This window comes from Neomonachus schauinslandi, chromosome 1, assembly GCF_002201575.2.
Source record: "Neomonachus schauinslandi chromosome 1, ASM220157v2, whole genome shotgun sequence".
Classification (NCBI taxonomy): Eukaryota; Metazoa; Chordata; class Mammalia; order Carnivora; family Phocidae; genus Neomonachus; species Neomonachus schauinslandi.
Genome location: NC_058403.1, coordinates 213,179,105 through 213,190,391, shown reverse-complemented (window position 1 = coordinate 213,190,391; position 11,287 = coordinate 213,179,105). Strand labels below are relative to the sequence as shown.

The 11,287-nt window shown below is 53.3% G+C and overlaps 1 protein-coding gene across 1 annotated transcript in view; it reads left to right on the top strand.

The window, feature by feature from the left end:
- The first annotated feature begins 4,380 nt into the window (after positions 1-4,380).
- The window catches only part of DOT1L (DOT1 like histone lysine methyltransferase), a 52,218-nt gene continuing 45,311 nt past the window's right edge, over positions 4,381-11,287 (top strand). Inside the window, exons 1-4 of the mRNA XM_021705285.2 lie at positions 4,381-4,453; positions 5,031-5,141; positions 5,663-5,743; positions 6,251-6,338. Coding sequence (XP_021560960.2) covers positions 4,381-4,453; positions 5,031-5,141; positions 5,663-5,743; positions 6,251-6,338 — 353 coding nt within the window. The remainder of the gene's footprint in view (positions 4,454-5,030; positions 5,142-5,662; positions 5,744-6,250; positions 6,339-11,287) is intronic.

Genomic DNA, 11,287 nt, shown 5'->3' with positions numbered 1-11,287 from the left:
CCATCCACGGCAATTCCCACGTCAGTTTACTCAGGGCCGTGGCTCTCAGAGTGGCGTCCCAGAGCCGGCAGCCTTCGCATCACCTGGGAACTTGTTAGGAATGCAGATTCCCAGACCCCCAGACTTGCTGAATCTGAGACTTCATGGGTGGGCCCCATCTGTGCTCAGGAGCCTTCCAGGGGATTCTGACGCTTGGCACAGTGTGAGACCCCTGCTTCAGAGGACCGCTTGGGTTCTGCCCGCCGCCTGTGAATCCTGATGGGAGCCGAGGGCACTCCCTGGATGTTGTTCTTGTTGCAAACGGAGTCAGGAGAATGGAGCTGGTGGGCGGGTTCCCCGGGCACGCACCCCTCTGTGCACCTCTTGGTCTTCCCTCTGCAGCCCGCCTCTCACCGACACCTCTCCAGTCGTGCAGAGGAGGTCTGAGTGCTCAGGAGCCTGGGCTCATGCCCTTGCGGAGGGCATCTCAAAGACCCTCCTGTGCACACTTCTTGTGCTGAGACTACAGACCTGCCGGGGACAGGCTGTGGCGGAGCCAGACCTTGAGTTCTTGTCCTGGGCGCTTGTTCTCAGGTTTGTCCTCAGGGTACAAGAGGGGGCCGGGCCTGGCCTAGTGAGGCAGCTGGGGCTCCCCGCACGCTCTGTCCCTCTGTGCGTGTGCCGTCCACACACCGTCTGTGCTGGGCAGTGCTGAGGACACAAGGGCCAGTGGCCTCACACTGCCACCGGAGTTGGGGAGGCGAGTTTCACGGCAGGGACAGAGTTTCGTGTCACCTCCGGGTGTGACGACTGCCCCCTGGGCGGTGTGCAGCGTAAGACAGGGACAGATTGTACTTGTCATGGATGTTTTCACGTGCTCCCCGAGGTGGAGGGCCCAGTGCAGCCTGGTGCCCGGTGCCAGCTCTCCCAGTTAGCTGCGTTCGCTAAGCAGGGTTCGTATGGAAGAACCTCTCTCAGCTGCTCCGTGTGGACGCTCCGATGCAACTCATGGTAAGAGAGTGGGCCAGTCCCCACTCTGCAAACAGACGTTCATGCTGTGACCAGCGCCAGGCTGGGGACACGGGCTGTGTGTGTGTGTGTGGAGGGGTCCCTGTAAGGACCCCAGGGTTGGGGCACGGGAGGAGGAGGAGAGGGGGGTATCCCTGGGTCACAAGACAAGGGCTGCTCATGAATGCAGGCTTCCTTGGGGCTGTTCTCAGTCTAACCTTTCCAGGTGGCTTCTGGCCTCTTTCTCCTGAAGGCCGCATCCACAAGTTGGAGTTTCTGAATCATTTATGGTGACCAGTGCATCTTAAATTTCACACCTCAGGGCTGCCAGTGGCAGCTGGCCAGTCCCTGAAAGGATCATTCTGAGACCTTTGGAGGCCCTGTCATAAACTTTTTTCTTCCTTTTCTCTGCTTTTAAAGCATTGAGAAAGCTGGATTTCATTTTCTCACAAGAAGAGGTCAAATTCCAGGCACCTCTGCCTTTCCGGGTCTGTGGGTCTCGTGTGAGGTGAGTCAGCCTGGCAGGCTGTGTGGGTTCCTGGGAGGACGGGGCGAGGGGTGCGAGCCCCGCATCTGCCCGGGCCTGCCGCACGGCAGCTGCTCAGGCTCCTGTCGGCAGTGCTTGCCCCTGCCCTGCTGTGCGCGGGGCTAGGCAGCTCGTCCTGTAACTGTGGTGCTGCCCTGACCCAGACCCTTGTGGTCAGGGGCGTTTTTAGAGTCACCTGTGCTCCCGGGCTGGCTCAGCAGCCTTAACACAGAATCTGTATCGGTTAGCTGTGGCTGCGTAACAAATTAATCCAGATTAGCAGCTTAATGCAACACACGTTTATTTTCTCAGGGTTTCCGTGGTCAGCAGTCCAGGAGCAGACGTAGCTGGGTGGTCCTGGCTCGGGGTCTCTCATGAGATTGTGGTCAGCGCATTGGCCAGGTGGGGCTGCCTCATCTGAAGGCTGGACCAGGGCAGGAGGAGCTGTTCCCGCCGGCTCCCTTGAGGGGCTGCTGGTGGGAGGGAGGCCTCAGCTCTTCACCACGTGGGCCTCTCCGTGGGGCTGCTCATGACCTGGCAGCTGGCTTCCCTTGAGTGAGTGATCCAAGAGAGAGAGAGGGGGCGCTTTGGTGGAAAGTTCCAGACTAACCACCTTCATCACCTCTGTAGCTGCTTGTCCTGGTGCTGGGTGAGTCTGATGGTCTCTTCTGTAGATCCTGTGACATGGTGTCTTGGCTTTTTCAGGGTCAGTCAGTACAGGACTCAGGTGAGCTCCTGCCAAAACTCTGAATCTGGGTTTCATTAACTGTGTGGACAGCAGCAGAGTAGGGTCATCATGTGAGTGTCTTACAAACTCAGTATTTTCCTAGTGGGGTGGGGGGTGCTTTTAATGCTAGGCAGCATTACTTCTGCAGATGTTTTTGTTGTTAACAGCTTTTTTTTTTTTTTTAAGATTTTATTTGACAAAGAGAGAGACCGTGAGAGAGGGAACACAAGCAGGGGGAGAGGGAGAGGGAGAAGCAGGCTTCTCGCTGAGCCAGGAGCCCGACACGGGGCTTGATCCCAGGAGCCTGGGATCATGATCCGAGCCGAAGGCAGACTCTTCACCATCTGAGCCACCCAGGCGCCCCTGTTAACAGCTTTTTTGAAGTATAATTCACATACCAAATAACTCACCCATTTAGAGTGTGCAATATTCACAGAGTTGTGCAGTCATCACTGCTATCAATTCCAGAAACTTCCATTACCGCAAGGAAGCCCCATCCCCATTAGCGGTCACCCCCACTCCCCTCCCCAGCCCCCTGCCCCCACGAGCCCCCTTCCCGTCCATGGATGAGCCCATTCTGGACGTGTCACCCATGTGGACTCACACCCCGTGTGGCCTTCCGTGTCTGGTTCCCTCCCTGAGCGTCGTGGGCTCGGGGTCTGTCCCCAGGGCAGCGCGTGTGGGCGCCTGGCTCCTGTCCGTGGCCCAGTGTTGTGCCCGTGTGTGGGGGACAGGTTGTGTTTGTCTGTTCATCTGTTGATGGACACTTGGGGTGTTTCCACTTTTTGGCTATTAGGAATGCTGCTACTGTGACCGTGCATGCACAGATTTTCGTGTGGATGTATATTTCCTTTGGGTGTATACTTAGGGGTAGGATTGCTGGACCGTATGGATATTCCACTTAAGCATTTGAGGAACGGCCAGACTGCTTTCCCAGAGCAGCTGCACCATTTTACGTGCCCACCAGGCAGGTGTGAAGGCTCTTACTTCCCCATCCCCACCCCAGCACTCGGTGTCCATAGTTTGGACTCTAGCCATCCTTGTGGTTTTGATTTGTGTCCCTTCATGGCTCAGGAGGTGGAGTATCTTTTCATGTCCTTATTGGTCTTATTGGCCGGCCACTGGAGTATTTTCTTTGTAGCAGTGACCATGTCAATTCATGTTTTAATGGCCTTGTCTTTTTATTTTGAGTTATTCGAGTTACAGGCACGCATTAGGGGTCCTGTGGGTTTGGTTCCAGACCAGACCACTGCAGTAAAGCAAGTGTCTCAGTAAGACGACTCACGTGAATTATTTGGTTTCCCAGTTAACATAAAAGTTATGTTTACGCTGTACCATAGTCTGTTAAGTGTGCAATAGCGTGATGTCTAAAAAAAAGTCAGTGTACTTTGCTAAAAATGTTAACTGTCATCTGAGCTTTCAGTGAGACAGAATCACTGATCACAGATCACCGTAGCAAATATAGTAATAGTGAAGTTTGAAATGTCGTGAGAATGACCAAAATGGGACACACAGACCCCAAGGGAGCCAACGCCGTGGGAGACATGGTGCTGGTAGACGCGCTCATCCCAGGGTGGCTGCAGCCCTCAGCTTGGAAAAGCGCCCTGTCTGCACAGTGCAGCCCGGTGAGGTGTGCCTGTGACAGATGCTGACGCTGTTCCGGAGAGATGACTTGCAGAATTTTTCTCTCATTCTGTGGTCTTTTCGGCTTTCTTGATGCTGTCCTTGGAAGCATCATTATTTCATTCTGATGAAGTGCAGCTTACCTGTCTTCTTCCCCGCCCCTCCGCCCGGGGAGGATTATGTGATCATTCCGGGAAAGGGCGGCTCGCTGCCAGGCAGGGACTCTGATTGCCCTCCCCTCCGCCCTGCACGCTCCTCACCAAAGCAGTGGGTGCTGCCGTGTCCCCTGCCTCGCTTCAGGTCCCACCGCTGCCTCGTGAGAGGCGCTGGGGGCAAGTTGGTGCTCAGCGTCTCCATCTGCACCATGGACTGCTGGCTGTGCACGCGGAGGGCTTGGCACCACCTGAGCTCAGTGGTTGTGTCCCACGCTCACCTGCGTGTGTCGTGCAGTCTCCCGAGCTCCGTGGATGCCACCCACTGCTGTCGCGGTCAGATCTCCCACCTCGCTGGTGCCCACATGGCGGGTGTGGACCTAGAGGGCCAAGGGCTGAGTGGACAGGCCCGCTCGGTGATGGGCCTGGAAGCCTCCGGTCGAGCCACGTGGAAGGATGGCACTGCATGCGGGCACAGTGGTGTTTCACAGCGTGGGCTCCTAGGCGAGCGGTCCAGCAGCGGGAATTGTGGCTTCCTCCTTGTTTCCGACACTCTCACAAAGTAACAGGGAAGTGCCCACGAGGAGTTTGTGGGGACTCTGAAGGTAGCAGTCTGGGTTCCTCTGGTTAGAGGAGCTCCGTGTTTGATGGGCCAGGAGGTGTGAAGACAAGGCTGAGATGAGCAGAGAAGCTGTTTCCTTATGGATGTCACCCAGCTCCTCACTCCTGCCCACCCTCCTGGTGCATCGGAGCACCTGGGTGTGTTCCCGCTTACTTGGGACCCAGAGGGTATTGCACAGGCTGGCATGGCTCACCGACAAAGCTGGGGCTCCCGTGTCAGAGGCCGGGGGTATCTGCCGGCTCCGTGTTCCTTCCCCAGAACGTGGGGGGCAGGCAGTGCTAGGCCTTGGGACTGCTGTGCCCGCGGCCCGCGAGGAGGCTCTCCTTGCGGCCAGTTCCCATCATTCCTTTAAGGCCTTTTGAGGTTGGGCTAAAGCTGTCTTCATGTGCCCAGCAGAGCTGCCCCAGTTGTCTTCTGACATTTACCAGGAGGTCTTGGGGCCACTAGTTCCCATCAGTGGTCCCCACCCCAAGTTTCTGAGTCGGCTGTGTGCCGATGCTGCAGGTCAGTCAGGTTCCCCACGGTTGGGACCGCTGGGCTGCCTGCCTTCCATCTTGCCCCCCTGCCCCCGCCATACCCGAAGAACAGGACTGCAAGTGACGTGTGTCATTTGATCCTTTGTCAGTTGGAGGATATTATTAAGTACATGGAAAGGTTGGCTCTTCATTTGCCTTAAGAAAAATAAGGCTTAGCACAAAATGCCGCACAATGTGTGATTCCATTCACGTGAAATGCCCAGAAACAGGCAAGTCCACAGAGACAGAGAGTAGATTAGTGATTGCCAGGGGCGGGGGAGTGACGGCTCATGGGGACGGGGTCTTTCTGGGGTGACGAGAGTGTTCTGGAATTAGTGCATTGCTTGCACAATGCTGGAAGGACTGAGAAGCCACTGAGTTGTGTACGTGAAGCAGGTGAGCTCCAATCTGTGAGAATCCTGTCGGCGTGGAGCTGTCGCTCCGGAAGCAAGGGTAGGGCCCACGGGTACTTGAGTCGTGCTGACCCTTACCCCGGGCCCTTGCCCCCAGAATTCTTCACCTGCTGTGAAATCCTGCAGGGGGCAGGGCGTGGATACGCCCTCTCCGTGGTGCAGCAGCTGCAGCACTCACGTCAGACAGGGCGCGTCTGGTCCTGGTTTCTGCGAGGTCTGGGCTCACTTGGCTGCCCAGACCCCACTGAGAGGCCTGGAGGGAGCCCTCAGTCTCCTCTTTGAGGAGGGAGTGGCAGTGAGCCCCCATGCTGCGGGCACTGTGGGGCTAGGGGGTGTCTGTGCTCTGGCGGGAGGGCGGCCCCGTGAGTTTTCCCCATGGTTGTGGTACTGGTGTTTCCCCATTTTACAGATGGGAAAACAGAGGCCTGGAGAGGTTCAGTAAGTCAGAGCCAGGCCTGTGGCTTCCAGGCTGCAGCAACACCTGGTTGGGGGGGGCGGGGCGGGTGAGGACTCAGCAGAGCGGTGGGTGCGGGGGGCCGGGAGAGGAGGGTCGGGGCGAAGACTCCATCCCAGGCCCCTGCCCCACTGCGTGCTGCGGAGGGACAGGTCTTCCCCAAGAGCGGCGTGTCCAGCGTGGGCAGGGGTCCCAGAGCAGCACCTCTTGCCCCGGGCCGGGTCCCCGCAGCCTGCATCACCGGAGGGTGTAAATCCTGTCCCTTTGTCTTTCAGGACAAACACCACGATGCTGCTCATGAAATCATCGAGACCATCCGGTGAGTGCGGCACCTGCCGGGGTGGGCGGGCCCCCATGCAGGCCAGCCCAGCTGTGCTTTCTGGGCTTACAGCCTGCCCTTTGACCCCGGTTTGCCCTGCGTGGCTCCTCTTGGTGAGCACCTCAGGAGGACTTGAGAAGCGACAGCTTGGTCAGGGGCGGCCAGGGCGTCCGCGTGTGGCCCTGAACAAGTCTCCGTGCTTCTTGGAGCCTTGGATCCTCCTGTGGAAGGGGAGGGAAATGCCGAGCAGGCAGGGGGCTCCCCCACCTCTCCTCACCACCTTGCTTCCTTCTCCTCCCCCTTGGATTTGGTGCTGACTCAGCCTTCCCGCAGGGCTGCTCCGCTCAGTACCCCGCACAACCTTTCGCCCGCTTGTTCCCTGAATGTGCAGAGAAGAGCGCCGCCCCTCCCCTACCTCAGGCGGGCGACCTTGACAGAACCCACAGAAGGCTTTCTCTTTGCTGGCCTGGGGTCTGGAAGGACCTCCAGAGTGCGGGCCGTGGCCGCTGGGCGCAATTCTGTAACTGCTTCTTGCTCTGTGGTCGGGGACCCTGTTCTTCTCTGAGCATCTGCAGTAAAGCCGGGGGTTTGTGTGTCTGCGTGGCTTTGGCCTCTCTTGCCGTGTTGTTCCTCAGAATTCTCACCTGCGTAGCCACCCCCGGGCCCCTGCCGTGATGTCTGCAGGAAGCTGCCGCGGCTGGAGACAGAGCTGGGCTGGTGGTGCCCTGTGCATCAGCCAGGAGGGCAGGGCCAGCTTGTGGTGGGCCCCTTTCCCTGCCGCGTGGTAGCTGGGCCACCAGCCCAGGCCACTGCAGCTGCCCGAGCCTGTCGGGTTGGCTCTGGGGGCCAAGCAACGCCTCCTCGCAAGATCGTTTCCAATTTTAAGTGAAATAATGTGTGCAAATGTTGCAGGGTGGGCCTGAAAGCAATCAGTGGTGTTAACTAGTTGCCTTAGTTTGATTTATGTTATTTTTAAAGAAGGCTGCTGGTTAGGAAGTGGGAGAGTCGAGGTTAACAGGGAAGGCTCTGAGTCAGGTGGCCTGGCGTGTGCCCCAGTGGCCTCTGTGCCTGTTTCCCATCTGCGGAGTAGGGTGCTTCTCCCTGCGCAGCTGGGGGTCAGCATCCGTGCTGCAGCTGCTGAGCCAGCCCTTTGTCTGCTGTGGCCTCGTCCTCTCCCCAGGCTGGCCAGAGCTGCCCATCTACAGGCCTGATCCTCATGTCCTGGGTCTCAAAACCACGTTACCTTCTTCCTCTTTGTCCCTGCAGACAAGTTCTGTTCACTGGCGAGATGGTCAGTACCTCGTTTTGTTCTTTCTTTTATTTTACTTTCTATAATGGAGAATTTCTAGCAGATACAGTGGTAGACAGAGGGTGTCATGAACCCACGTACCTGCCGCCCAGCCTAACAGTGACCAGCTCATCACCACTCACGTGTCGTCTGTACCTCCATCCACTTTAGTCTTTGCTATATTTGTATTTCTTAAAAAAGCAATTGAGATACAATGGCGATACAAGAAACCACACGCGGGTAAGGTGCACGCTCCAGCCGATGTGGACGTGTGCACCGGTCTCCATGTGTCCTCTGTGATCTGCTTGCCCTCCACCACCATCCCCAGGCAGCCCCAACCCGCTTTCTGCCACGACAGGTTACCTCGCCTGTTCTAGAATTTTACCTGCAAGGACTTGTTCAGGATGTCCTTTTCTCTTTCCTGACTTCTTCCAGTCAGCACAAGACTTTGAGATTCTCCCTGTTGTTGTGTGTATCAGTCATTTTTCCTCTTTGTTACTGAGGAGTGTTCCGTTGTAGGATAGACTACGACCATGTTTGGGCTGTTTTCGACTTTGGCGATTATAAATAAAGCTGTTACGAATATTCATGTGGGGGTTATTTGTAGACATGTTTTTTGTTTCTTTTGGGTAAATACCCAGGAGTGGGATTGCTGGGTTTTATGGCAGCTTACTTTAAGAGGAACTACCAAGGTGTTTTCCAGAGGGATCGTCCTGTTTTGTACCCCACAAACAGTGCAGGAACATCCCTGTAGCTCTCCAGTGCACCAGCATGTGGTGTTGACATGGTTTGGTTTTGCTGGCCTAATACGAGCTGTGTAGTGGTATCTCACTGTGGTTTTAATTTGCTTTTCCTAATAATTAATGATGTTCATCATCTTTTGCCTGTTTTTAAGAATTGATTTTACTATTGAATTTTAACTGTTCTTTACATGGTCTCATTACCAGTCCTGTATCAGATGTGTATTTTGCAAATGTTTTCTTCCTGTCTGTGGTTTACCTCTTCATATTCTTTTTTTTTTTTTTTTTTTTTTAGTTTTTTTTTATTTGGGCACCTGAGTGGCTCAGTCGTTAAGCGTCTGCCTTCAGCTCAGGTCATGATCCTGGGGTCCTGGGATCGAGCCCCGCATCGGGCTCCCTGCTCGGCGGGGAGCCTGCTTCTCCCTCTCCCACTCCCCCTGCTTGTGTTCCTGCTCTCGCTACCTCTGTCCTGTCAAATAAATAAATAAAATCTTTAAAAAGATTTTATTTATTAATTTGTCAGAGAGAAAGAGAGAGAGCGCGCGCACAAGCAGGGGGAGGGGCAGAGGCAGAGGGAGAAGCAGACCCCCGCTGAGCAGGGAGCCCCATGCCGGGCTCGATCCCAGGACCCCAGGATCATGACCTGAGCCGAAGGCAGACTCTTCACCAACTGAGCTGCCCAGGTGTCCCTCCCTTTTCATATTCTTAACAGTGTCTTTGGAAGAGTAGATAGCTTAAATTTTAATAAAAGTCCAATTTGTCCACATTTTTCTTTTATAATTTGTGTTTTTCGCCTCCTAAGAAATATTTGCCTAATGTGAGGCCACAAGGGTTTTCTCCTATGCTTTCTAGAAGTTTTATGGTTTAGGTTTTCTATTTAAGTTTTTTAATCCATTCTGAGTAAATTTTTACATATGGTACGAGGGATGAGTTGAAATTGATTGTTTTGCATGTGGATGTCCACTAGTTCCAGTACTGTTTGTTAATGAGACTGTCCTTTCTGTCTGGAATTTCCACGGCACCTTCGTCAGAAGTCAGTGGACAGTGTGGGAGTTGGTTTATTTCTAGGCTTGGTTCTGTGCCACTGACCCGAAGAAAACCTTGATTCCTTTATCTGTAGAGTTGTGTTGAGATTGAGCAGAGTAAGTTCTCCAGCTTTTTTCTTCTTTAAAATATTGCTTTGGTGGAGCACCCGGGGGGCTCCGTCAGTTCAGCGTCCGACTCTTGGTCTCAGTGTAGGTCTTGATCTCGGGGTTGTGAGTTCAGGCCCCAGGTTGGGCTCCATGGTGGGGGTGGAGCCTCCTTAAAAAAAGTAATAAAAAAATATTGCTCTGGTTATTTCACCTCCTTTGCATTTCCATGTAAATTTTAGAATCAGCGTATTGATTTTTGCATAATTTTGTTAGGAAATGCATTGAATCAGTAGGTCATTTGGAGAGATTGGCCCTTGAGGCTTCCAATACTGGGTCTTTCAATCCAAGAACATGGTATATATCTGTCTACAGTTCGCTCAGCAGTGCTCTGTTATCTAAGTGTGGGGTCTTGGACACCTTCTGTTAGATTTATTCCCAGATAGTTGAGCTCTTGGCACTACTGTAGATGGGATTCCATGTTAAATTTTATTTTCCAGTTGCCTGCTGCTAATAAATAAGAACACAGTTGATTTTCATATATTAACTATGACTTGTTGCTAAATTTATTGATTCTAGTACTTGATTTGTAGATTTTTTCGGACTTGCTGTAGAAATGAATATACCTGTGAATAGGGACAGTTTTACTTCTTTGTTTCAGTCTTCATGATTTTATTTCTTTTCCTTCTCCTTACTGAATTGGCTAGGACCTTCAGTACAATTTAGCGTAGAAGTGGTAAAAGCTACGGGTTTTTCATAGATTCCCTGTGTGAGTTGAGGGAATTCCCTGCTATCCCTGATGTTGTTTTTCCTAGGTGTGACCATGGCATTGTAGTTAATATTAAAAGAAGTCTGTAACTTTTACAGATGAATGCTGAGGTATTTATGAATGAAATGACATAGTGTCTGTCGTCTGCTTCTGAATGATAGGGAATGGGTGCCGAAAAAGCGTTTGACAAAAGTGTCTGCTCGTGAGAAGAGCTGTCAATGTGGCTAGAGGCACGTGGTCTGCGATTTTGTCTTACTGTGGTGACATCAACCTTGCTCACCTGCTCCACCATGTCTCTCTGATGTGTAGTCACTGCTTTTCCCCTTTTAATTAAGACCTTGGGGGAGATCCTTGGAGACCATGCAAATATCCCGTTTCTCCTTGGACTTTCGCCCCCTGATTTTAGCGTCTGGAGGTGGCTCTCACATGTCACGACTGGTTACTGTTGCTTCTGAAGGCGATTTCTCTTTTCTCATTCTCTCCATAGTTATTGACTGGAATTCTTCTATGAGGAAGAGCTGTTCTCTCATACGTATTTATTTTATTCCGTGAGCTATAACCCACTACTGCTGTTTCGTCACTCACATTGTTCCTGTGCTGGCCATTTGGGGCTCTCTCAGTGTGCGCCCTGTCCCTTTGGCATGCCCCCTGCCTTCCCGAGCCTGTCCTCACTTTCTAGAACCACAGATGCTCCAGAGTCACCTTGAAGTTCCCGTGTTCCAGACCTGCGAATCAGCCACATCTCTGAGGAGCCCTGGTTTCTTTTATTGGAGAATAGTTTGTGCTATTTTTTTTTTAAAGATTTTTATTTATTTATTTGAGAGAGAGAATGAGATAGAGAGAGCACATGAGAGGGGGGAGGGTCAGAGGGAGAAGCAGACTCCCCGCCGAGCAGGGAGCCCGACGCGGGACTCGATCCCGGGACTCAGGGATCATGACCTGAGCAGAAGGCAGTCGCCCAACCGACTGAGCCACCCAGGCGTCCCCCGTGAGGCTAGTTTTTAAATTTTTTTTTTTTTTTT